The sequence below is a fragment of the Ahaetulla prasina genome, chromosome 4 (assembly GCF_028640845.1).
Source record: "Ahaetulla prasina isolate Xishuangbanna chromosome 4, ASM2864084v1, whole genome shotgun sequence".
Classification (NCBI taxonomy): Eukaryota; Metazoa; Chordata; class Lepidosauria; order Squamata; family Colubridae; genus Ahaetulla; species Ahaetulla prasina.
In genome coordinates, this window is record NC_080542.1 from 20,567,616 (window position 1) to 20,594,007 (window position 26,392).

The 26,392-nt window shown below is 44.6% G+C and overlaps 1 protein-coding gene across 2 annotated transcripts in view; it reads left to right on the top strand.

The window, feature by feature from the left end:
- The window catches only part of LOC131197286 (integrin alpha-X-like), a 75,505-nt gene that overhangs the window by 43,867 nt on the left and 5,246 nt on the right, over positions 1–26,392 (top strand). For both annotated transcript variants that reach the window (XM_058181155.1, XM_058181154.1), the window contains 10 exons: positions 826–977; positions 11,316–11,441; positions 12,850–12,923; positions 14,499–14,640; positions 16,025–16,135; positions 17,539–17,621; positions 17,708–17,791; positions 19,117–19,189; positions 21,230–21,337; positions 26,148–26,225. In XM_058181155.1, coding sequence (XP_058037138.1) covers positions 826–977; positions 11,316–11,441; positions 12,850–12,923; positions 14,499–14,640; positions 16,025–16,135; positions 17,539–17,621; positions 17,708–17,791; positions 19,117–19,189; positions 21,230–21,337; positions 26,148–26,225 — 1,031 coding nt within the window. The remainder of the gene's footprint in view (positions 1–825; positions 978–11,315; positions 11,442–12,849; positions 12,924–14,498; positions 14,641–16,024; positions 16,136–17,538; positions 17,622–17,707; positions 17,792–19,116; positions 19,190–21,229; positions 21,338–26,147; positions 26,226–26,392) is intronic.

A 26,392-nucleotide genomic window follows, 5' to 3' on the forward strand; every position in this document is an offset into this window, starting at 1 on the left:
AATCTTAATGTTTTAGGTTTTAGGACTCTCCTCTTTCTCTTATGTCTTAAGTGTTGATAATTTACTTTGCAACCACTCTTTTCATTTGCCATTTCTGTTTCTCATCAACTGATTTTATTATTTGTATAAGTAACTCAAGGTGGCAAACACACCTATCGTGTTTCTCCAAAAATAAGACCCAACTGGAAAATAAGGCCTAGCATGATTTTTAAGGATGCTTGTAATATAAGCAATACCCGAAAAATAAGCCCCAGTTGAGATCGTCAATCGGATGGACACATTTTAGTACTGTATTTTCCCCAAAATAAGCCCTAATGCATCTTTTGGAACAAAAATTAATATAAGACCCAGCCTTATTTTTGGGGAAACACAGTTAATACTCCTTTTGTAAGCCATAGCCATCACATCCTACTACTAATTTCCCCACAACAACCCTGTGAGGTGGGTTGGGCTGAGAGAAAGTGATTGGCCCAAGGCCACTTAGCTGGCTTTGTGTCTGAAGAAGGATTAGAACTCAGAGTTTCCATAATACAATATAAGATATTGGCATTAATATTTAAAGTCCTTCATGGTTAGGGCCTGACTATTTAAGGGACTGCCTGTCTTATTTTGTACTCATCTAGCCATTAAGATTAAAAGGAGAGGCCCATTTGAAAATTGCCCCTTGGTCCAAAACCCATCTTCCTGGTATGTGGGAACAGGCCCTAAGTTTTGCTTCATCGCTGTCCTTGCTATGAATTTTTCTCTGAATTGTTCTCTCAGTCAATGCTTATTTTATTCAGTTTTTTTTCTTCTGTCTTCCCCTTTCACTCTTTTTTTAACAAGCTTCTTTGAGAGTCACAATCAACTTCAGCTTCCAAGTTGATGTTAAACAGACGTCACCACGCCTGATGCTAGAGAATGAGACGGCCAGTTTTTCAGATTCTCTCCAACTTGGAGTTACGCCCATTTGCATCAACAAGACTCTGTGGGCTCAGGTAGATAAAATTATGCCCTTATCCAAACTGCCCAGAAGGGAATAGTTGAGTCCAGAGGTGGTATTCAGCAGGTTCTTACCAGTTCTGGAGAGCCAGTAGCAGAAATTTTGAGTAGTTTGGAGAACCAGTAAATACCACCTCTGACTGGCCCCGCCCCCATCTATTTTCTGCCTCCCGAGTCCCAGCTGGTTGGGAGGAAATGGGGATTTTGAGGAACCTTCCACTGGAGTGGGGAGGGAATGGAGATTTTACAGTACCCTTCCCCTGCCACGCCCACCAAGCCATGCCCACCAAGCCATGTGACACCCACCAAGCCATACCCACAGAACCAGTAGTAAAAAAAATTGAATCCCACCACTGGTTGGGTCCCTTAAGAAGGCAGCATCAAGGATATCACAAATTACATTTCAGTAATCTTAACTTTCTGGCTTCTTTGGACAAATCACAGAACTTGTGATGTTAGTCCTAAGCCCCTCTCTCTACCGTTAATGATTGACAAATACTGTTAAGCTTTCCTTTTTAAAAATAAAAATAAAAAATTTTCATAGAGTAAAAGACAAATTACAAGAAAAAAAGGACATAGAAAAAAACTACTCAGGTGACCCTGAGGACACATATAAACCTCCAAGAGGCCTCAACGACTCTCTAAAAAAATGCAAATGACCATCTGTCTGCAAGGAATATAAATCCTTCCATTCCCCACCATCCTGTCAGAGCTGAAGAAGCTTCTTGGATGAAAAGCGAAATGTCTTCAAAGAAAAAAACCAGAAAGCCCAGTTGCCTCTTGAAAAAGCATCTTATCAACAGAAATTTTGGGCTCATTTGTGGTTGTAAGTTGACAACTGCCTGTATAATGACTTCTGACCTTCTTTTCAATTGGTAGTTATAATCTTATGGTCCCTCTTCCCTCTTAGATATGCAAATCTTTTTAGCCCCTGGTTGAGGAAGCCTGTGGTTACTTTTGAACTGATTCATATGAAATCAGCTGTTTTGAGGAGTGAAGCCCATTGATTTCTGGCCTTCTATCAACTTATTGTAATTTAAAGAAAAACTTGAACCTGTGAATTGCTTCAGTTCTGATGGCCTTACGGATAGCCCGTTTTCCCTCTGGCAAAATTTCCTGCCTACAGGTAGTCCTCAATTTACCACAGTTCACTTAGTGACTGTTTGAAGTTACAAAGGCACTGAAAAAAGTGAGTTATGACCATTTTTCACACTTACAACCATTGCAGCATCCCGAGTGTTAGATTCGGGCAATAACGAGACAGGAGACCAGATGAGTGACAACAGCTCTTTAGTTTATAGTGAACCCAGCAAAGAACGTCCGGCAAAACCCCTCTTTATATACAGTTTTCTCTGGTGCATTAACCAATCAGGAATGTGTAAGTTCCCGCCTAAATTTCCCTCCAAAACTCTTAAAGATACATTACACTCCTCCCCTCCCAGAACGCATTGTAACCATATTTACATAACATTAACATATTATTTCTCTACGTAGTCACGCAGGTAGGCTGGGCATTTCCTAACTCGCTCAGACCTGCGCACTTCATTCTTGGGGAGTGAGTCGAGCTGTCCGGAGGGACTGTGAGTTCCTCCAAGCTCCTCCTCTGGGCTATCCAGCCCTGGATTATTTGCAGAGTTGTCCCTGCAGTCCTCCTGAGGGCCCGGTTGGCATCGCTGGACTTCGTCGAACTCAGATAAGTCCCTCGTTTGCCCCGGGTTTGAGTCAGCTGTGAATTCAAACATTGGATAGTCAGGGCCTGGCTGATTTTTGTCTCTGTTACTTGCTAGTCTTTTGCGTATTTGATCTATGTGGCGTCTCCATACCCGGCCATCCTCCATATCCACAATATATGATTTCGGACCGGTTACCCCTATAATAGTTCCTTTTAACCAGGTTGGGCCATCGCTATAGTTGTGTGCCCACACCTGGTCCCCGACTGTCATTTCCCTCGTTTTTCCTTGTGTTCCCTTGTACCCGTCTGGGGTGTATGTGGGGTTTAGTCGGTCTAGTTGGCACCTGAGTTTCCGTCCCATTAATAGTTCCGCCGGGCTACGGCCAGTTGCTACACAGGGGGTTCTGTGTTGGACTGCAAGGAAAGTGTCTATCTTTAATTGCCAGTCGCCTGCCTTATTCTAGAGCGCCTCTTGGCGCCCGAGCAAACGTTCTGCAAGTCCGTTCGTCGCCGGGTGGAAAGGCGCCGAGAGGACATGTCTGATGCCCTCCTCCGCTAGGTACCCTCAAACTGTGTTGCCGTGAATTGCGGGTTATCGGATACCAGGGTGTCGGGCAACCCATGGGTGACGAATAGGTGTCTCAGGACTGAGATAACGGCTTCTGCCGTTATGGATTTCATTAGGATAATCTCTAACCATTTCGAAAAGGCATCGACTACGATTAAAGGTTTGCCCATGAAATGGCCCAGCAAAATCTATGTGAATCCTAGACCATGGCCCTGTGGTTTCTCCCATTCCCTGATAGGGGCCGTGGGTGTAGTGGCCTCGACTCTTGACAGGGTTGACATCTCCTATCTCGTCACTAATTTCATTGTCCATCCTGGGCCACCACACATAGCTCCTTGCTAGACTCTTCATCCGAACTATACCGGGTGGCCCATGCAACAGTTCTAGTACCTTTTTCCGTAATTTTTCCGGAATAACCACCCTATCCCCCATAACAGACACCCCTTGAACAGATAATTCTTCCGTTTCTTCATAAAGTCCCTGAAACGCCGCTCCGCCATCCCTCAACACCCATCCAATCACAGTCCTTATGGTAATGTCCTTGTAAGACGCCCTTGCCACTTCCTTGGAAGTGACAGGGCCAGCGTCCCAAGAGTCAATCAGTAGGACGGGTATCCCTGGGGCTGGATCTTCAATAGTCTCTGGTAACGGGCATCTGCTCAAAGTGTCCGCATGCCCCATCTCCTTTCCCGGGCGGTAGATCAGCTTGTACGAGTATGCCGCCAGGAAAATAGTCCATCGAGTTAGTCTGGGTGACAGTGCCACGGGCGTGGGGCAGTCGCCCACTAACAGGCCCAACAGGGGTCTGTGGTCCGTTACAATTTCAAAGTCTCGGCCGAATACATATTCGTGAAATTTTTTCACCCCTGAGACTATAGCCAAAGCCTCCCTATCCAGCTGGCTGTAGTTCCTTTCAGCCGAAGACATTGTTCGGGAGTAATATGCTATAGGGGCTTCTGTTCCATTCGGTAACCTATGGCTGAGCACAGCCCTCACCCCGTAGGGGGATGCATCGCAGACCAGGACTAATGGCAACGTGCCGTTGTATTGGATGAGGAGGCTATCACTAGACAATAGGTTCTTTACCCCTTCAAATGCCCTATTTTCCACTTTCCCCCATGACCACGCGGCATTCTTAGCCAGTAGCTTATGCAGCGGTTCGGCTATTGTCGCCTTGTTCTTGAGAAACACCGCATAGAAGTTGACCAGACCCAAAAACGCCTGCAACTCCGTTTTATTTTTAGGGGCTGGGGCCTTCCTGATGGCCCTCACCTTGCTCTCCGTGGGGTGAATCCCTTCCCTATCTATTCTGTAGCCCAGGAATTCTTTTTATTATTATTATTATTATTAATCATATTTATATACCGCCCTATCTCCCGAAGGACTCAGGGCGGTTCACAGGCACTTAAAAACACATAAATACAGAATAAAAACAATTTAAAAAACTTATTTTAAAGCCCGTTAATTAAAATATACAGATAAAACCTAATTAAAACCCATAAATTTAAAATCTAGCTCAGTCCTGCACAATTAAATAAATATGTTTTAAGCCCGCGGCGAAAGGTCCGAAGGTCCGGAAGCTGACGGAGTCCGGGGGGTAGTTCGTTCCAAAGGGTGGGAGCCCCCACAGAGAAGGCCCTTCCCTGGGCGTCGCCAGACGACATTGCCTCGCTGACGGCACCCTGAGGAGACCCTCTCTGTGAGAGCGCACGGGTCGGTGAGAGGTATTCGGTAGCAGAAGGCGGTCCCGTAAATAACCCGGCCCAATGCCATGGGCGCTTTAAAGGTGGTCACCAAAACCTTGAAGCGCACCGGAAGGCCACAGGTAGCCAGTGCAGTCTGCGCAGGATGGGTGTTATACGGGAGCCACGAGGGCTCCATCTATCACCAGCGCGCATTCTGGACTAACTGCAGCCTCGGATGCCCTTCAAGGGAGCCCCATGTAGAGCATTGCAGTAATCCAGGCGAGGCGTCACGAGTGCGTGGTGACCGTGCATAGGGCATCCCGGTCCAGAAAGGCGCAACTGGCGCACCAGGCGAACCTGGTAGAACGCTCTCCTGGAGGCGGCCGTCAAATGGTCTTCTAGAGACAGCCGTTCATCCAGGAGGGCGCTAAGTTGCGGACCCTCTCCATCGGGGCCAATGACTCGCCACCGATGGTCAGCCGCGGATTAAGCTGACTGTACCGGGATGCCGGCATCCACAGCCACTCTGTCTTGGCGGGATTGAGCTTGAGCCTGTTTCTCCCCATCCAGACCCGTACGGCCCCCCGACACCGGGACAGCACTTCGATAAGCCGTTGGGGTGGTCCGGTGTAGTACAGCTGGGTGTCATCCGCATACAGCTGGTACTTCACACGAAACCACTGATGATCTCACCCAGCGGCTTCATGTAGATGTTAAACAGAAGGGGCGAGAGGATCGACCCCTGCGGCACCCCACAAGTGAGGCGCCTCGGAGCCGACCTCTGCCCCCCGTCAACACAGACTGCGACCGGTTGGAGAGATAGGAGGAGAACCACCGATAGACGGTGCCTCCCACTCCCAATCCCTCCAACCGGCGCAGCAGGATACCATGGTCGATGGTATCGAAAGCCGCTGAGAGGTCTAATAGGACCAGGGCAGAGGAGCAACCCCTATCCCTGGCCCTCCAGAGATCATCCACCAACGCGACCAAAGCCGTCTCCGTGCTGTAACCGGGCCGGAAACCGGACTGGAACGGGTCTAGATAGACAGTTTCATCCAGGTGCAAGGGAAACTGATATGCCACCATACTCTCTACAACCTTCGCCGCGAAGCGAAGGTTGGAGACCGGACGATAATTACCTAAAACAGCGGGTCAGGAAGGCTTCTTAAGGAGGGCCTCACCACCGCCTCTTTCAAGGCGGCGGAAGACACCTCCACCAAAGAAGCGATCGTAATCGCCTGGAGCCAGCCTCGTGTGACCTCCCGAGTGGCCAGCACCAGCCAGGAGGGCAGGTCCAGTAAACATGTGGTGGCATTCAGCCTACCCAGCAACCTGTCCATGTCCTCAGGAGCCACAGGGTCAAACTCATCCCAAACAATATCGCCAAGACCACCTCGAGCATCTCACCCGCATCACCGCAATCTTGGTCCAACCCATCCCGAAGCTGAACGATTTTATCGTATAGATAACCGTTAAACTCCTCAGCACGTCCCTGCAACGGGTCATCCCGCTCCCCCTGGTGTAGGAGGGAGCGAGTCACCCGAAACAGGGCGGCTGGGCGGTTATCTGCCGATGCAATGAGGGAGGAGGCGTAGCTACGCCTCGCTTCCCTCAATGCCACTAGGTAAGTCCTAGTATAGGACTTCACTAGTGTCCGATCAGCTTCCGAACGGCTAGACCTCCAGGAACTCTCTAGGCGTTTTCTCCGGCGCTTCATCCCTCTCAGCTCCTCGGAGAACCAAGGAGCCGGTTGGGACCTGCGCCGGGTCAGAGGCCGCAAAGGCACGACACGGTCTAAGGCCCGCCGCGGCCCGTTCCCAGGCCGCCACAAGTTCCTCAGCCGAGTCGTGAGCCAGACCCTCAGGAAACGGCCCAAGCTCCGTCCGGAACCCGTCAGGGTCCATCAGGCGCCTGGGGCGGAACCAACGTATCGGCTCCGCCTCCCTGCGGTGGTGAATGGCGGTCAGAAAGTCCAGGCGAAGAAGAGAGTGATCTGACCATGACAAAGGTTCGATGACTATTTCCTTTAAGTCCAGATCTCTCAACCACTGACCAGAGAGAAAAATCAGGTCCAGAGTGCCACCCCCGATGTGAGTAGGGCCATCAACTACTTGGGTCAGATCCAAGGCCGTCATGGAAGCCATGAACTCCCGAGCTGCCGTCGATGATGAGCCGGAAGATGGCAAGTTAAAGTCCCCCATGACTAAAAGTCTGGGGGTCTCAACTGCCACCCCAGCCAGCATCTCCAGCAGCTCGGGTAGGGCAGCTGTCACGCAGCAAGGAGCCAGGTACGTGATCAGCAAGCCCATCTGACACCTACGACCCCATCTCACAAAGAGGGATTCACACCCGGCAATCTGAGGTACAGTGGTCTCCCTCGGCTCTAGACTCTCTCTAATCACAACCGCCACCCCCCCACCCCTACCCTGGGCCCTTGGCTGATGGAATGCACAGAAACCCGGCGGGCACATCTCAACAAGGGGCACGCCCCCTTCAGTGCCCAACCAGGTCTCCGTAATGCCCATAAGGTCCGCGGAACCCCCCTGTATAAGATCACAAACAAGGGGGGCTTTGTTCACCACGGACCGAGCATTGCACAACATCAGCCAAAGGCCCAGGCTCTGAGGATCCTGACCATCCGGGGAACGGGAAAAGTCTAAGGGGTCGGAGCGCGTGATCGCTTTGAGACATCGAGCACGCGCTCCCGGAACTTGATATGACCCCTCGCTTCCGCCATACCTGCCCCTCCCACTTACCGTGTCGATAGGACCACCCTCACAAATAGGAACAAACTCCTCCCCCATAACCTCCGAACCTGATAGTAAAAAACCGCCGCGATTCTACGGATCCGATCCCGATTTGGCATTTGTTTAGCTTAACTTTAAGCCCGGCAGACCGGAAAATGCCCAAAACTTTCCTCAGTCGTACCCTTAGTTCCACTAGATTTTCGGCTGATACCAAAACATCGTCAAAATACAGTACCACCCCGGGTAGACCCTGCAATAGTCGCTCCATTAGATTCTGGAACAGCCTTGGGGCTACACTCACCCTGAATTGGAGCCGGGTGCATTTGAATGCGCCGCGGTGTGTGACAATGGTTTGCGCTTCGGCTGTGCTGCTATCTACTGGTAATTGCTGATAGGCTTGAGCCAAGTCTAGTTTGGCGAAAACTTGCCCTTGTCCCAACGAGTGCAGTAAGTGTTGCACTACTGGGACGGGGTATGCACTCTTCTGCAATGCTTTGTTTAACGTTGCCTTGTAGTCAGCACAAATCCGGACTGACCCGTCCGGTTTGACTGGGGTGACTATAGGTGTTTCCCATTTTGCGTGATCAGCGGGCACTAGTATTCCCTGGTTTACTAGTTTGTCCAGTTCCCAGTCAATCTTGGGCTTTAGGGCGAATGGAACCCTCCTAGCCTTCAACCTGATGGGGGCAACCTGGGGGTCTAAATTGAAGGAAATAGGGGTCCCCTCGTACTTGCCCAAGCCATCTTCAAAAACATCCTCGAACTCCTTCAGCAGTTCACTCTTGAGGTCGATTTCGCTACGGAACACCCCGGTCACTCCCATGCCCAAAGCCCGGAACCAGTCAAGTCCAAGCAAACTTGGTAAGGTTCCGTCGACTATGGTGATTGGCAGGGTTTTCTTGAACTGTCCATACTTGACTTGGACTGACGTTCCCCCTCGCACAGGAATTTGGTTTCCTTGGTAGTCTTTAACTCGTATATGCTGGGACTGTAACCTGCGCTTCGCGATGGCTGGCAAGTCCCTCTTGAGGGTGTCCCATGACATCATTGTGATAGATTAGCCGGTATCCACCTCCATCTTGCAAGGTACCCCTTCGACGTGTACCTTTGTAAAAATCTTTTTCTCTAGCCGCGTCGATGCTAGGGCTACTCTTGCTGAAGTCTGGTTTAACTTCGCGCCCTTTTTGAATGGACCAATCCCGGGCCGCTTTGCGGTTCCCGCGCTCTGATTGGTCGGTTTGAATTTTTGGCGGGAAGGTTGGGGGGCTCGACAGGCCTGCGCTATGTGACCCTTCTTTTCGCACCACCGACACGTTGCGTCCTTGAATTTGCATTGTTGTCGTTGGTGTTGGCCCCCGCAGCTCATACATTCACTCCGGTCCTCTTTCCCCGGCTTCTGGGTGTGGAAAGCCTCTTCCTCTTCCTCACCTTCCGACTCGGCCTGGACTTCCTCGTTGTGGACCGGAGTTGCTTTTGCTCCGGCTCCTGGCGCCGTCGGCTTTTGCAAAGTTTCTGCCGCCTTGGTCGACATCTCATGAGCCCTAGCCTCGTCCAGCGCTAGGGCCAGGGTTAGGTTGCTCTTGGACAGCAGCCGTCGTTGTAATCGAATGTCTTTTACCCCGCAAATGAATTGTTCGAGTAAGGAGTCCTCCAAATCTCGGTACTCACAGTGATTTGTGGCTTTTCTTAGCGCTGCCATGTACACGCTTATCGACTCGCCTTCTCGCTGTACCCTCTGCCTCAACTCAAACCGTTGTACGAACTTTGAGGGTACTGGGGCGTAATGCGCTCGAAGTGCCGTTTGCAGCGTCTGCCACGGTACCGACTGTACTGGCGTTGGCTCTGATAGCGACTCTGCGGTGTCGAAGACCTCTGGACCGCAATGGCTCAGGAAGTATGCCCGCTTCCTGTTGTCCGAAACTCCATGTAGTTCGTTTGCTTCGAGGAAACACTTGAAACGAGCCATGTATGACCCCCATTTCTCCTTTGCTGGGTCGAATGGCGGTGGCGGCGTGTAGCTGGACATCGCTACTCTCCGTCCTTGAAACTGGCTGGGTTCGCGCCTTTTTTCCCGATCTCACTGCCTACATCCCATCCTCGTCGCCAGTGTTAGATTCGGGCAATAACGAGACAGGAGACCAGATGAGTGACAACAGCTCTTTAGTTTATAGTGAACCCAGCAAAGAACGTCCGGCAAAACCCCTCTTTATATACAGTTTTCTCCGGTGCATTAACCAATCAGGAACGTGTAAGTTCCCGCCTAAATTTCCCTCCAAAACTCTTAAAGATACATTACACCGAGGGTCATGTGATTTATATTCGGATGCTTGACAACTGATTCACATTTATGACGGTTGCAGTGTCCTGGGGTCATGTGATCCTCTTTTGTGACCTTCTGACCAGCAAAGTCAATGGGGAAACCAGATTCACTTAACAACCGTGTTACAAATTTCCAAACTACAGTGATTCATTTAGCAGCTGTGGCAAGGAAAGTTGTAAAATGGGCCGAAACTCATTTAACAAATGTTTATCTTAGCAACATAAAGTTTTGCGGCCATAGCTCAAGGACTACCTGTATTGGCAATTTGTTGTGACACGACACAATTCAAAGAATATATAGGTAGCCCTTGACTTACAACTGTAATTGATCCTGGATTTGCGGTCCAAGTTGTGCCAGTCATTAAGTGGATCACCATGTGATCACACCAATTTTATGACTTTTTTTGTGGCAGCTGTTAAGCAAATCCATTCTCTGCAATGGGCAGTCTTTGCTACAAATCAGAAGTAAAAGCATTAGTAGTAATAAAATGTGTTTATATACTGCTGGACACTGCAAGCGAATATAAATGTGAGCCAGTTGCTGAGCACTGAAAATGCAGTCACATGACTTTGGGGAAGAGCTGGCGGTCAGAACTTTGAATCTGAGTCCAAGTAGCCCTGGAGAGGTCCATTGAAACTTTGAACGAATCGCTAAGTGACTGGTCATAAGTCAAGGCCCAACTGTATGTTCCTTCTCTACTTTGACCACTGCAGAAATCTGCAGCCTTGATTGCAGCTATTAGGACAAGAACAGGGTTGCAGAAATGCTAAGCATGCAATCGTTTCAGCTTTATAGATTGAAGAGACTTTTAAATGCAGTAGAGGAATGGCAGCGATACAGCCGGTAAACTTCCCCTCCTAGCAAGAACTCAGAAGTTTTCACAGAAATGAATACATTATGTACTAAACCGGTGGGTAGGGAGGTGATGCTAGAAATTTATTTGATTTCCACTTTGGGATCTAATTTGATTTCCAGTTTGGGGCTAAAGGGAATGAAGTGGATTTTATTGCTCTGAGATCAGATGATCGCATGATTAAATGAATATTTCTTGGTGCTTTTTAACTGATTATTCTATTCTATTCTATTCTATTCTATTCTATTCTATCTGGAGAGAGCATGAATTTGTTTGTGGTGTTTTAGCATGTTTTCAGCATTTTAGGGTGATTAGATATCAAGGTAGGTTGGCTTCAAATGTTTTGGTGAGAAATTGGGGAATGGATGCCTTTGGAGTTCCTGTTGTGAGGAGTGTAGCTGTAAGAATTATTATAACACTGAATGGAGAAATGTACTGATCTGGATAGAAATGTCTGATCTGCAGAATCTTTTTCTTAACTGGCCCCAGGTTTGCCTTGATGACTCCTTCTCTCCAGTTGTGCTGTGGACAAAGTTCTCAGTTCAGGAGCAACTAGATAACAGGAATCTGCAACCCGTCCTTCATCCTGAGACAAAAACCTCTACTGACATTGAGGTATTTTTCTGTAGTCTGTCTTAGCACTTCCTTTATCTAGTACAGGTTTTCTGCGACCCTCTACTGGGCCATGGGCTAATTGCCACTGGGCCGCGTGACTGGCCAGCCAATATGTGCACCGCCGCATTCGTGCACAACTCCACTCATGTGAGCTTGTGTTGCCAAGTCCCACAGAGATTGCTAAATTGAGGAAACAAGAACTACAGATATCACCAAGGAATTTTCAATGGAGTCTCACATAAATACAGAATCTTGGAAACTGTAGTAGGATGTCCCCAGTCTCATTTATAGAATTCAGTAATACGGAGACTCTAAAATGCTTTCTATTAAATCTCTCTCCATCTGAGTTGAGTTATTGACTATAAGGTAATCTGTCAGCTGATGTACTTTGCCTCCAAACTCTCATAGGCATATTAGTTATGAAGGGATTTCACGAATATGAAAGGTATGTTATAACCTGGTTAAATTGAAATCAGTCATTGGTTATGATTGTGTGATTGAATGGATTCCCCTTGTGTTCATAAAGCAGCTTTTCTCAATCTTGACAACTTTAACTTGACAACTTTAAGATGGACAGATATCAACTCCCAAAATTCCACAGCCAGAATCTTAAAGTTGCCAAGGGTGAAAAACGCTGACATAGAGGAGAGCTGTCATACAGATTTCATAATGAGAAAACTGGAAAGCCCATCCTAAGGAACTAGATAATCCTGTGACCCATTGGATCACCCTTTGAACAAAAGGTGATGTGACCAGAATGAACATTCAATTTTAAGCTGACCAAATTTCCCCCCTACAACGATGGTCACCCCATGATTATCTAAGAAGACCAAACATCATCAATAGAAAAATAACTGTACTGATAAACAAACTTCAACAATAAGTCAATATTTACTTACCTAAACAGAAGATTACAGGTGGGCAAAAAAACCAGAGGGAATGAAAGTAACTTCTGACTTCCTGCTATCTTCCCCATTTACTTTTCTTGTAGGAAGCTGGTCAAAATTTGCAATCATATAACCACAGGGACGCTACAACCAAAACCATAGCTTTGCAATGCAAGCTGGTCTGAACATCGTGGACATTTCATTTATGCAGGAGTAATGGATAATTGGGTTCTTTTAAGTTAGCAAGTTTACCCAGTAAAGTTAGCAAGGTGCCCACTTCAAACATTATGGCATTATAATGCAACTGAAAAGTGTAAAACAGACAAACAGATAAACACAAGTGCTTTAGTATATAGATGCTTGAGGAACTCATAAACATATTATCCCATGTAAGATACATGATTCTACCCATCTATACATTTAATTTATGGCTGCTTCATCTATGCCCTCCTTAAGAAAGTCCTTTCTGTTCATTAGCCCATGTTGCTCATCCCATTGCTGTTTCTCTCATATTTTGTCAGGTTCCCTTCCAGAAAGATTGTGGTCAGGATGGAATTTGTGTGCCTGATCTTTCCGTATCTTTTAACTTCTCAGGGTGAGTAACATATAGTGTCAATGGTCTTTAATTCTGTCCTTTGCTATTTTTCTGACCTGGGCTTCCCCAACAGCACAAAGCCGAGTCCTTGTCTCGATAAACCCCTTTCGTTTAATTTACAGTGAATTCCTCTCCAGCAAGTCTTTCCTCTCCCACAGTCTTTCAAGATAGTTCACAATTACCGACCTTTATCAGGCTTGGAGAGTGGCCAGACTGATATCTTTCAAATGCTGCAATACTTGGCAAGAATGCAGTAATGAAATAATTGTCTCCTGCAAACTCCACTCCCTTTTCACTCCTCTTTTATTCCCTCTGGGAGGGGCCATTCATCATCCACCTGTGGCCTTATTCTCAAGTCGACCTTTGCTCTTTTGCTGTTCCCTTCGTCTGGCAACTCTGTGCATGTGCACACAGGGAACAGAGTCCTGCTGTTCATCTGCCTCACTGATGTCTGACTCCAAAGGCAGCTAATAACTGGCATATGGCTCTGGCCCCCTCTCTGCCTCAGAGCCCCCATCAGAGCCTTCCCCAGACTCCATGTCGTGTCCCACTCCTCCGCTGACAGCTGGGTCAGGGAAATCCGAATCAGGCTTGCCTCTGCAGCTCTGCCCAAAGTCCTAGCAAAGTCCTCAGAGCAGGCAGGAGACCAGTAAGTGACTTCAGCAAGATAAGTTCGACTTTTGCCTGACTCAGAGACTGCCAGAAAGTAGATCCTTTATATAGGCCATGGGGTGTGGCTCCATGACTCAGCACTCATTAAGGCCTGCCCCTCCCTTCCCTCTGTTGCCTCCGCCTATCCAATCTTCTGATGCGAGGATTACTCCAATTAGCTGTTGGGAATAAACCCTCCTCAGGCTCACCTGCTGTGGAGGAGGGGGAGGGGTCTAGCTGCTCCGTTTGCCTGGGCATGGAGTCAGGGCTGGGGCAGGGAGATTCTCCTTCTTCTGCAGTTTGTGTGGGCATGGAGCCAGGACTTGGGCCGGGAGGCATACATTCCTCAGTGTTCGGGAGCAGGTAAGAAGGCCCCGGCTGCTCTGAGGGCGGGCAAGACACAACACTCCAGGACTGGCTCATGTTCCTCCCCAATCTCCTCACTGTCCAAATCTGCTGCCAAATCTGCTGACCACTGGCGGGCCACAACACCATGGAAATATGTGATATCATGCAAGACCAGGAGATACACCTCAACCATCATTACAAAGCGCATCTCTGGTTGGTAGGAAGCTGTGCACAAGCTGAGGGCTAAACCCAAGATTTATGATGAAATCATATACAAAATGCCAGAGCCTGTGAAAGTTGTTTCTTCCACAAACCCCTTTATATAATGGGTCTGAGTTGCATCGCTTGGATCGTGTCCTGTATCTGTTTCTGTCAGTTCTCTTGTGCTGGAGATGGGCAGTTTAGTGGTTTGCAATAAAGGCCAAATAGAAGGTGTTGCATTCATTTTCTTGTAATTCCTGTAACAGACTTAGTTGCCATTTCTATTTTCTAGATGTAGGAAAGCGGATACAAGGAGAGAGGAAGTGACCAGGGGTCCTTGGCATTGAGGAAATATTGTCCATTTTTGTATTTCAGATCTAAAGGATTGAAGCTGAGCCCAAATTTCATACTGAACTTAACAGTGAAACTAGAAAATCTGGGAGAATTGGCATATGAACCGGCCATTTCTTTTCATTACTCTTCTGTTTTATCTTTCCAGGGAGCTTCAGTTCTTCAAGTGAGTTTGATGAATTTTTTTGGGGTGGGGGTTACAGTGGGAAGGAAAAGAATAGGGGGGTTAAAGTGGAGATGTTGGACTTTTGTAGTTCAGAATTCAGGTGTCACCAGCAGGGTCACTTGGCAGGTATGGTCTTGCTGAGTTGGCAGATCAGCTAGCAGGAAAAATATACAACTACTGGATATACAACTAAGAGGGAGCAAACCCCACACTTACTAGCTCTGATGATGTTACCTAGTTGGGTAATGAAATGTCTGCAAACAAACAGCCAAGCTCAGAGACCACCAAGTTTTCCACACTCTAGAAAAGGTGAAGCAACATCAAACCAGCTTAGAACTTACATACAGTAGATGGGAGACTATTAGAAACCCCCAGAGATCTAGTTTAGACTGAGAAATCTGGAAGAAATTCCTCCCAGAAGATGACAAAAGTAAACTCCTTGCACATAAGTCTGTAGCTGCTCCCTTGCAAAGTAATCTGAAGCTAACAGAAATCTAAGCAATCAATCTATGCAGCTATATATTAATTTCCCCTTAATTATCGGGGGAAAAGGAAAGATCAATTGAAAGAAAATTACTTTGTCTGCCAGCAGACAAATAACAGGGATGGGATTAGCTAGATTTAATGAGTTGGGTAGAGGATTAACAGAATAATTGGAAGGGACCTTGGAGATCTTCTAGTCCAACCTCTTGCTTAGGCAGGCAGCCCTATACCATTTCAGACAAAGTGTCTTCTTAAAAAACTCCAATGTTAGAACACCCACAACTTCTGGAGGCTAGTTGTTCCATTGATTAATTATTCTAACTGTCAGGGAATTTCTCCTTAGTTCTAGATTGCTCCTCTCCTTGATTAGTTTCCATCCATTGCTTCTTATCCTGCCTTCAATTGCTTTAGAGAATAGATTGACTCTAGTGATGGGACTCAAATAATTTAACAACCGGTCCTCTGCCCTAATGATTTTTTCCAACAACCAGTTCACCAAACTGCTCAGAAAGTTAACCAGTTCTCCCAAAGTGGTGCGAACTGGCTGAATCCCACCACCACTGAATCCCACCTCAGCAGCCCCTGAGATATTGGAACACTGCTATCATGTCCCACCCTGAGTCCTTCTCATTAAACTAGACATACCTAATTCCTGCAACTATTCTTTGTATGTTTTAGTTCCATAGCTTGGAAATATTACCGAAGAAGGCCTATGCTTGCATTTCATTAAATGTATTTTGGCAAAGGTATAACTGACAGTGTGTATCTATTGAAATTCTGGGTGCCTGGACAGGCTTGCAAAAGGCAAATAGCCTGGTTCTTGTATGTCATTTTTCTTTATATTCCCTGGTCATGATCTGATTTATTTATTTTTTTAAAAAAATTCTCTTTCTGCTTCAAGTCAAACTGGCCTCTGTTCCCAGCTTGTCAGATGCATGGATTCCCAGGAAATGCCTCCGTACGCCACAGCTCCTGCCGTTTCAGGCCGCCCGCTCTCAAGGCAGGCACTCAGGTAAGATGTGGGAATGAGATCAAGCACAGAAGCAAAGGATATCCACGAGAGCAAAAGTGTGTGAAAGCAAAATGTGAAAGATAAAACATTCCTGTGTGCGAGACTAGCTATGTGTCCCAATTGTGTACAATTACTGTGCAAAGAAGAGATGGAATTCAGCGTTCTCTTGTTTTCCAAAGAAAAGATTTCTACTCTGTACGTTTATAACTGTACAGAAAAGCAGAAAAGGGACTGAGAGACAGGGCACGGATTACAATGTTCATTTATATATTAAATGTATATGCCACCCATCTCACCGTCCAAAGTGGCATACACATTAGATAGATAGATAGATAGATAGATAGATAGATAGATAGATAGATAGATAGATAGATAGATAGATAGATAGATAGATACAGCAAGTTCCATTCTTTGTTTCGCCCAGTGATTGGTGGAAACAGAATCAATCCAATAGCCAAAAGAGAAACAGGCAAATACATAACATTTCTACAAAGTAGGCTCTTTGAGTTCCCAACACAACCAACAACATAGGGTGGTGAGATTTTGCAGTCAATGGGATCTGGCATCCAAAATACAGGTAATCCTCAAGTTATAACAGTTCATTTAGTGACTGTTCAAAGTTACAACAGCACCGAAAAAAAGTGACTTATGACCATTGCACACCTCCCTGGTCACATGATCAAATTTCACATGCTTGGCAACTGACTCCTATTTATGACAGATGCAGTGTGATCATGTGATCCCCTTTTGTAACCTTCTGAAAAGCAAAGTCAATGGACTGCTTTGATCAAAGAAAAGAATATAAGTACTTTTGATTCTACTTGGAACTTTGTGCTTGAGGTCGGAAAAAATGAAACTTTGATTTTGGGTTTTACTGCTTTGAAAGATTTTTTGTTACAGAACTGGCTTGTTTATATTATTATGGCCAAGTAAAAAGTTGAGGTTTGATGTTACTGTCTTATTCCACTCCACCAAGGGAGTCAGAAGTCAACACCAATTTTTTTTCTTTTTCCCCTTCTGTTCTATACTTCTCCCTTTCCCTTTCTTTTTTTCCTACTATTTGCTTTTGTATTTTTGTACCTTATATTATAAGCTAGTGAAAAACTGTAAACTTGGACAAGCAAAGCCAATGGAGAAAACAGAATCATTTAACAAGAGTATTACCATACTGACTTAACAAACTGGGGTGATTTACTTAACAGCTGTGGCAAGAAAGGTCGTAAAATGGGGCAAAACTCACTTAATGAATGTCTCACTTAGCAACAGTAATTTGGTGCTCAATTGAGGGGTTGAGGATTACCTGTATTTTAGGAAGCTGCAGTTGAGGGGGGGAAGCTGTTTTAGCTGTCAGATGAAACAGGCATTCTGACAGGCTTTGCCACCTCTGATGTTCCTTCTTAAAGGCCTTTCTCCGGGTTTCCTTCCGCTCCTCCAAAGGCGATACCTGGCCAGACAAGTTCGTTTACTTCACCATCCGTGCACACAGGTAAGGAACCAAGAGAGTGTCTGCCCCCCTCTGCAAGTTTCTGATTGGCTTCTCCTAACTGCGTTCTCCTTTTTGGTCTCTTCCAGTCTGAATGAGAGCAATGTTCAGGAGAACAATGAGGCTACCGGACGGCTACCTGTTTTGCATCCTGTCAACATCATAGTGAAAGAGTAATTCTGTCTCCTTTTTTTTGTGTGGTTTCCTTCCCCAATAGCTGACTTCCCAGGAATTACCCTAGTTTCTGATAAAAATGTTGAAGAAGGAGCTGGAAAACTGGGATGCTAGTTCATTCTCATGCCACAGAAGCTCCCTGGTTGACTTTGGCCTAGTTCCACCTTCACAACCCAAGAACCAGGGTTGTGTGAGGGTGAAGGTTTATTCTCCAAATTTCTGGGTTGGTTTCCGAATGTTTCAATACCAGGCTAGGTAACATCTTCAGAGGAGTTTAGGGGAGATCAGTGTCTGCATTCCTCTGTTTTACAGGGATGCGGTGGCTCAGTAGCTAAGATGCTAAGCTTGTCGATCGAAAGGTTGGCAGTTCAGCAGTTCGAATCCTTAGTGCCGCATAACGGGGTGAGCTGCCGTTACTTGTCCCAGCTTCTGCCAGCCTAGCAGTTAGAAAGCAAGTAAAAAATGCAGGTAGAAAAAATAGGGACCACCTTTGGTGGGAAGGTAACAGTATTCTGTGCACCTTTGGTGTTTAGTCAGGCCGGCCACATGACCATGGAGACTTTTTCGGACAGCACTGACTCTTGGGCTTTGAAACGGAGATAAGCACCATCCCCTAGAGTCAGGAACGACTAGCACATATGTGCGAGGGGAACCTTTACCTTTATTCCTCTGTTTATAAGGGCTTCAGGTGTGTCAAGTGAGGGTCTAGTGATGGGTCAGCTATGAGTCATCAGTGAGACTTGTGATGGGTCTTGAGATGAGATTATATCAGAGTCATTGGGAGGTGAACTGCTGGTGTGGGGGGGTTGCATGGGTTGGTTGAGGGTCGGTCCTGTCTCTGGTTGGCTGTGCTGTTGAATTGGATTCTGAGGGGTTCGTAGGCTGGTTGTAGGTCAATGTGTCTGTTGATGGAATTGCTTGTGGAGTGCCAGGCTTTGATGAACTCACGAGCATGGCGGGTGGTAGCGTGGCCAATGATTTTTGTGTTGCTCCAATCAAACTGTTTGATGTTGATGTGGGTTTGGCATCGTGGTAATTGACTGCCAGCCGTTGTTCATGGATCCTGGTTTTTAACTGATGTGGTGTTTGTCCCATGGGGAATGAACTTTCACCCTCATCCTACACCTGAGCTACAGATATTCGCCACTATTGCAAACCAGGGCAGTCTGGATTATGAGCAGGGACTTCATAGTAACAACCTACTGTGGCTTGGGCCCAGTCATGCTCTCTTAGCTCACCCTACTTCACAGGGTTGTTATTGAGGGAAGAAATAAGACTCTGCCTCTTTCATGATCCCAATGAAGGCCTCTCCTTTCCTTTCTAGGCTTCAATCCACTGCATATCTCAACTTCTCTACTCAGGACCCAGGGAAGAAAATACTTACACATAGCTATGAGGTAATGAACTTATTTTTTTCTGTTGGTTAATAACTAATTTATTTTATTTATTTATTTATTTATTTTTATTTATTTTTCATATTTATATACCGCCCTATCTCCCTAGGGACTCAGGGCGGTTCACAGGCAATTAAAATACATATAAATACAGACTAAAACAACGATTAAAAAACTTATTCTATAGCCAAATTATTAAAAACAGTATAAATAATAAAAACCCATTAAAACCAGTAAATTTAAAATCTAATCCAGTCCTGCGCAAATGAATAAGTGTGTTTTAAGCTCGCGACGAAAGGTTCGGAGGTCCGGAAGTTGACGAAGTCCTGGAGGGAGTTCGTTCCAGAGGGTGGGAGCCCCCACAGAGAATGCCCTTCCCCTGGGTGTCGCCAGACGGCACTGCCTAGCTGACAGCACCCTGAGGAGTCCCTCTCTGTGAGAGCGCACGGGTCAGTGAGAGGTATTCGGTAGCAGTAGGCGGTCCCGTTAAATCCATATCTTTTTTTATCCAAATTGATTCCATCCATCTGCTCTGGTCTCCTCAAGCAGTCTTGCTGAGAGTCCATCCTGCTCATAAAGTTTGAGGAACTTGGATGAAGCAAGAGTCCGTCTTTGTGGTGGCCCCATATTATGGAATAGACTTCAAACAAACTGGGTTCTCACATTCCAGAAGAGTGTTAAAACTTCTTGTTTTAGTGCATTTAGCTCCATTTGATCGTCAGCATTCATCTGTATAGGTCGAGGTAGCCTTTAACTTATGACCAGTTGTTTAGTGATCACTGAAGTTACGACCAACTTGAAAAAGGAGAATTTAAGATTAAGACTTGAGATTAAGATTAAGATTTAATTTAAGATTTAACTTTAAGAATTAAGATTTAATTTAAGATTAAGCTTTAACTTAACTTAGAACTTAAGACTTGAAAAAGGATCCAAAGTTCTGATGGTGGACCACCTCCTAATCCCATGGTCATGTGACCTCACTTCAGGCGTTCAACAACACAGTGTTATTTATAGCGGTTTGCAGCATCCTGTGGTCACATGACCATGTTTTGCGCTGGTTTTGCCGAAAACTGGCACTTTCTTCTAGTTTTTGGTAAATCCGCTCCATAACAAACAACGGGTTTGCTTAACAACCCCAGCATTCCCTTGACCATGATGTTTGCTTTACAACTGCTGTATTCGCTTAATGACTGTCACAAAAAGGTCCTAAAAGAGGCCATGGGGGCTCACGTGGTAAGATGCTGAACCTGCACTCCGCTGAAGTCCATAGCTTGGTGGCTTGATTCCCGTGAATGAATAAACCACGTAGGAACAGGAAAGGAGCCTCCACGCAATGCCTACTGGCATTCAGGTGTCCTGTGGGTAAGATAACACCACCCAAAAAAATTCCTTTCACAGCCAACCACCTCAGTGATCCCTGGCTAACATGTGCCATACGCTAATTTTTTTTAAAAAAAAGTCATAAAATCAGGTCAGTCATGTAACTAACTGTTTTATGAACCATTAGGAATTACGCCGTTAACAGGCAGTCTCCATTAAGGTCACAACTCAAGTACTAACTGCATTTATTTGTATCTTTTTATATTGTTTCGTGATTTTATTTTTCCATCACGTTTCTGCATTATTGTTCATCACCCAGAATGATGTGATTAGAGTGGCTGACAAATGCAGTTTAAAAAGTGAATAACTCAGCCCATCCACCATTCCAGTTATCCATCTCTCTTTGCATACATACCTACAATAAACAGTTTCTCTGGGGTCTTTACAAGATGTCTTTTTTTTTTTTTTTTGATGGAAAGAGAATTTCTCTGTGAAAAAAAAAGGTAAAAAAACCCCACCTGAATAGTTATATGAAGCAGTCCCTCAAGCATATTGAAATCTATCAAGAATAATGGAGCAATGTGTTGACTCTACAATTTTTGGTTACACGCAGTATGGTCCTGGGACTTTTTGATCTCTTGACATGTTCATTCTGCCAACATCTTTTTGCTACCTGATTCCATTTCTTCCAAATTTATTCAATTTCCTTTTTTGTTCTGGCAGGTGAGGAATTTGGACTCAAACGCCACTGCAGTCAATGTAACATTTGAGCTTCCTTTGAAGACAAAACAGGGATTCTTTTGGAATATAACGCCGTCCTACAGTGACGTGGTAAGAAGAAAACTGCTGGTTGATTAGAGTGCCTGCAAGAGAGAACATTTGAAACATTAATGTTTGTTTGGAGGAAGACTGTAAACTTGGAGGAAAGGTTTAGTATTGGAAGTGTACAGATAGTCCTCAACTAGCAGCTATTTATTTAGTGACTGCTCAAAATTAAAAGGCTCTGAAAAAAGTGACTTGCAACCAGTGGTAGGCTGCAACTGGTTTAACAACTGGTTCTGTGAGTGTGCACATTCCTGATGCACACTTTGCTCACGTGCGCACCTAATGTGCTTGCATGCAGTGTTCAAAATACAGCAATTTGAAGCTCAGATGCTTACCTTCTAAGGCAGTCCTGGTAAGTAGAACAGTGGAAGCATGGAAATCGGCTACGCCATGCGAATCAGTTGAGCCAGAAAGAAGGAAATATAGGACAGGATAGGGTGGGAGTGGGTGGGCGGAGCCAGCTGATCATCGGAACTACTGGTTCGCCTGAACCAGTCTGAATCGGCAGCAGCCCACCACTGCTTACAACCAGTGTACACTTAATGTACGCAACCAAACCACACTTAAAACAGTTGCAGCCTCCTCAGTCACGGGATCAAAATTCAGCCTCTTAGCAATTGATAGGTACTTAGGGTGTTTGCAGAATCCTGGGTCATGTGATCACTGCTTGTAAGCCTCTCAGGTGGCTTCTGACAAGCAAAGTGAATAGGGGAAGCCAGATTTGCTTAATGCCATGGCAGAAAACATGGTAAAATCAGGCGTGACTCGTTTAAAAACCACCTTGCTTAGCAGTGGAAATTCTATTTCCAGCTGTGGTTGAAAGTTGATGCCTGCCTGTATTATACATTATACCCAACCAGCCACCCAAACAACCATCCATCCAAACAACCAAACTACCATCCAACCATCTATGCAACCATCTGTTGTACACAACCCCCAACCTACTAACATCCAAAACTAGGTATGCACGCCCCTTACCTCTTCAACACCAATCACTTCAGATCTCAAATGCAAATTGATAAATGCAAGAAGCATAGTCAACAAATTACCTGAACTTATCCTCTTATTAAACAGTGGCACATTCGATATCATTTTTGTTTGTGAAACATGGCTGAACTCATCCCTTCCTGACTCCATTATCTCAAACAAAGAATATCAAGTTCATCGATCAGATCGTGAAAACCGAAGAGGTGGTGGAGTGGCTATCTTTACAAAAGTCACTGAATCTAAAAATATCCAAGTAGCACATAAACTCTCTTCCTGAAACTATTGTATGCGACCTATCACTTGACACTACTCTTCGATTCTTACTATGCTACAGAGCCCTGACTACGACATTACCCATGCAAATATGCTAACCTCAATGCTAACATGGGCTACCTCTTGCCCATATCCTCTCATCTTCCTGGGTGACCTAAATCTACCTCTCATTAACTGGACAACTAATGAATGTTCAACTGACCCAATCCATACTACACTATACAACGCTGTTACAAACCTAGGTCTTGAACAACTTGTAACTAACAATACAAGACTCAACAACTGCCTTGATCTCATCTTCTGCAACAATTCAAACTCAATTTACGGACTAGAAATTAAAGAACCTTTTTCCAACAGTGACCACTGCATGATTGATTTTCGTCTCAATATACGTCCATACTTAAATCGTCATAACAACAGTACTCCCAACTACAACTTCAAAAAAGCCAATTACGACCTTATAAACAACGATCTTTCATTTCTGGACTGGCAAAATTTGTTTGCAACCTGTATATCCACTGAAGACCACTATAGAGTCTTCCTACTTGAAATCAATAGAGTCATTAAACTATATGTACCACAAATGACTACCAGGATCAAGAAAAACAAACTACCCATATCAATAAAAAAGCTTCAATCAAAAAAATCCTCTGAAAAGAAACAAAGAAGGGTATGTTACAAATTTCAAAAACCGCTACAGAAACATATGCAACCAAATAAAAACTGAATGCACAAATTACCACACCAAGCAAGAAGAGAATCTTCTGCGCACAAATTCCAATCGTGCCTTTTATAATTTTGTTAACAATAAACTTAAAGACTCTAGATCCATCCCACCACTAAAAGATTCTAACAACAAAGAATGCAATGACGAAACAGTTAAAGCAAACCTCTTCAACATTTTCTTTGGCTCAGTTTTTGTTAACTCCGATAACACATATCCGACTTTCCACAAACGTACCAGCAATGATTATGATGATTTAACTCATATAGATTTCACAGAAGACAACATTGGAAAAGCTCTTCACAACTTAAAACCATCGCTATCTATTGGACCCGATGGACTGTGCGCATACTTCATAAAAAAACTTTCCATTAATATAGCAGAACCCCTAAGTATTATCTTTGAAAAAGCTTTCACTACCAGTTCTCTTCCCAAACTTCGAAAACTATAGACTGATCTCCCTTTGCTGTGTCACCTGCAAAGTCATGGAATCTATCATCAACCAATCCATTATGTCATAATTAGAAACAAATAACCTACTCTCCAACAAACAATTTGGTTTCAGAAAAAAATTATCATGTAACTTACAACTTCTGCACTGCAAAAACATATGGACTTCAAATCTTGATCAAGGCAAATCAATAGATGCAATCTACATAGACTTCTGCAAAGCTTTCGACTCAGTAGTACACGATAAACTTCTCCTAAAACTAATATCCTATGGCATCTCAGGACCCCTCCACAAATGGATATCTGCTTTTCTGTCTAACAGACAACAAGTGGTCAAAATTGGCAATGCTTTATCAAATCCTGTTCCTGTCAAGAGTGGCGTTCCTCAAGGCAGCGTTCTTGGACCAACACTCTTTATACTATACATTAATGATCTTTGTGACCATATCTCAAGTAATTGTGTTCTCTTTGCTGATGATGTCAAACTATTTAACATCACAGACAATACTTCTATCATTCAAAACGACCTTGATCATCTAACCGCTTGGTCTAAAAATTGGCAGCTCCAAATTTCAACCAGCAAATGCTCAGTCTTACATATAGGAAAAAAGAACCCAAAACTAAGTACATACTAGATGGACATTACCTTACAGATGACCCCATCCCGTTAAAGACCTTGGAGTTTTCATGTCAAATGATCTAAGTGCCAAAGCCCACTGCAACTACATAGCAAAAAAGCTCTAAGAGTTGTAAACCTAAACTTATGTAGTTTCTTTTCCAAAACACCACACTACTAACCAGAGCATATAAAACATTTGCTAGACCAATTCTAGAATACAGCTCGCCTGTTTGGAACCCTCACCACATCTCTGACATCAATACAATTGAACGTGTCCAGAAATATTTTACAAGAAGAGTTCTCCATTCCTCTGAAAACAATAGAATACCCTATCCCACCAGACTTGAAATCCTAGGCTTAGAAAACTTGGAACTCCGTCGCCTTCGACAAGACCTAAGCTTAACTCACAGAATCATCTATTGTAATGTCCTTCCTGTTAAAGACTACTTCAGCTTTAATTGCAATAATACTAGAGCAACTAATAGATTTAAACTTAATGTCAACCGCTTTAATCTAGATTGCAGAAAATATGACTTCTGTAACAGAATCATCAGTGCTTGGAACACTTTACCTGACTCTGTGGTCTCTTCCCATAATCCTAAAAGCTTTATCCAAAAACTTTCTACTATTGACCTCACCCCATTCCTAAGAGGACCATAAGGGGCGTGCATAAGCGCACAAACGTACCTACCGTTCCTGTCCTATTGTTTTTCTTTTCTTCTTTCTATATATATGCTTATACCTCCTTATATTTACCCATATATGTTTATATACTATATAATCTTTTGTATGATTCCTACATATATTGTTGTGACAAAATAAATAAATAAATAAATAAATACATACCTGTAGGAAATTTATTATTTATTATGCGTGTCTGTTTTTGTTTGATTTAAACAACACTCGAATGAGAACGGGGTCGTTCAGTTTGGGGAATTCCATGCTTGCAGAAATACTTTGGAGGGGCTTTTCAATGGGTAGGAAGCCCAGTTGGGACAGAACAACCGATTGATTGTTTTCGGAGGGACAGAAGACAGGCCTGGTCAAAATCATAAACATTGGTAAGTGTCACTTTTCTAATATAGGTAGTTCTCGACTTGCGACCACAACTAAGCCCAAAATCTCTGTTGCTAAGCGAGACATTTGTTTTGTCCCGTTTTACAACCTTTCTTGCCACCATTGTTAAACAAATCGCTGCAGTTGAGACGTTGGTGACAAGGTTGTTAAATGAATCTGGCTTCCCTGTTGGCTTTGCTTGTCAGAAGTCATAAATATGAGTCAGTCGCCAAGCGTCTGAATTTTGAGCACATGACCCTGGCGATGCTGCAACGGTCGTAAGTGTGAAAATTGGTCGTAACCTTTTTCAGTGCCGTTGTAACTTTGAACGGTCACTAAATGAACTGTTGTAAGTCGAGGACTACCTGTATCCAGAAAGAATGGTATGAATCTCATAAGTTAGGGTTATTATCAAAAGGATAATGGGCTAATATATAGATTTTTTTTGAACTAAACCGTAGCACATATTTATTAGTAAATTCAATTTAGGCAGCATCTGTAAGCATCTCTTCCCCTCCCCCCCCCATGCAAGAAGGGACTAATCATAGAACTATTAATCGTTTTTCCAGATAAGATTACCTTGAAATGGCCATTAACTTGTTCACATAAATGTTTTGTGATACTCCTGTTTCTTTCATAGCATTACTTGGTACTTTTTCTTGTAAAGTTCCATTTGTGCAAAATTGCTTTTTCTCCCCCCCCCTTAGAAAAATCAGTTTTCCTGCACACCGCTGTTTACCCTCAGAACAGGAATCAGCAAGAAGAATGTCACAAAACGCCTCACGGTAAGAATTTGGTGTAGATAGTCCTTGACTTACGACCACAATTGAAAGCAGAATTTCCATTGCAAATTAAGATGGTTTTTAAGCTAGTCAAGTCCAATTCTGTGACCTTTTTTGTCATGGTTGTTAAGGGAATCACTGCAGCTGGAAGTCCTTAAGTGAATCCAGCT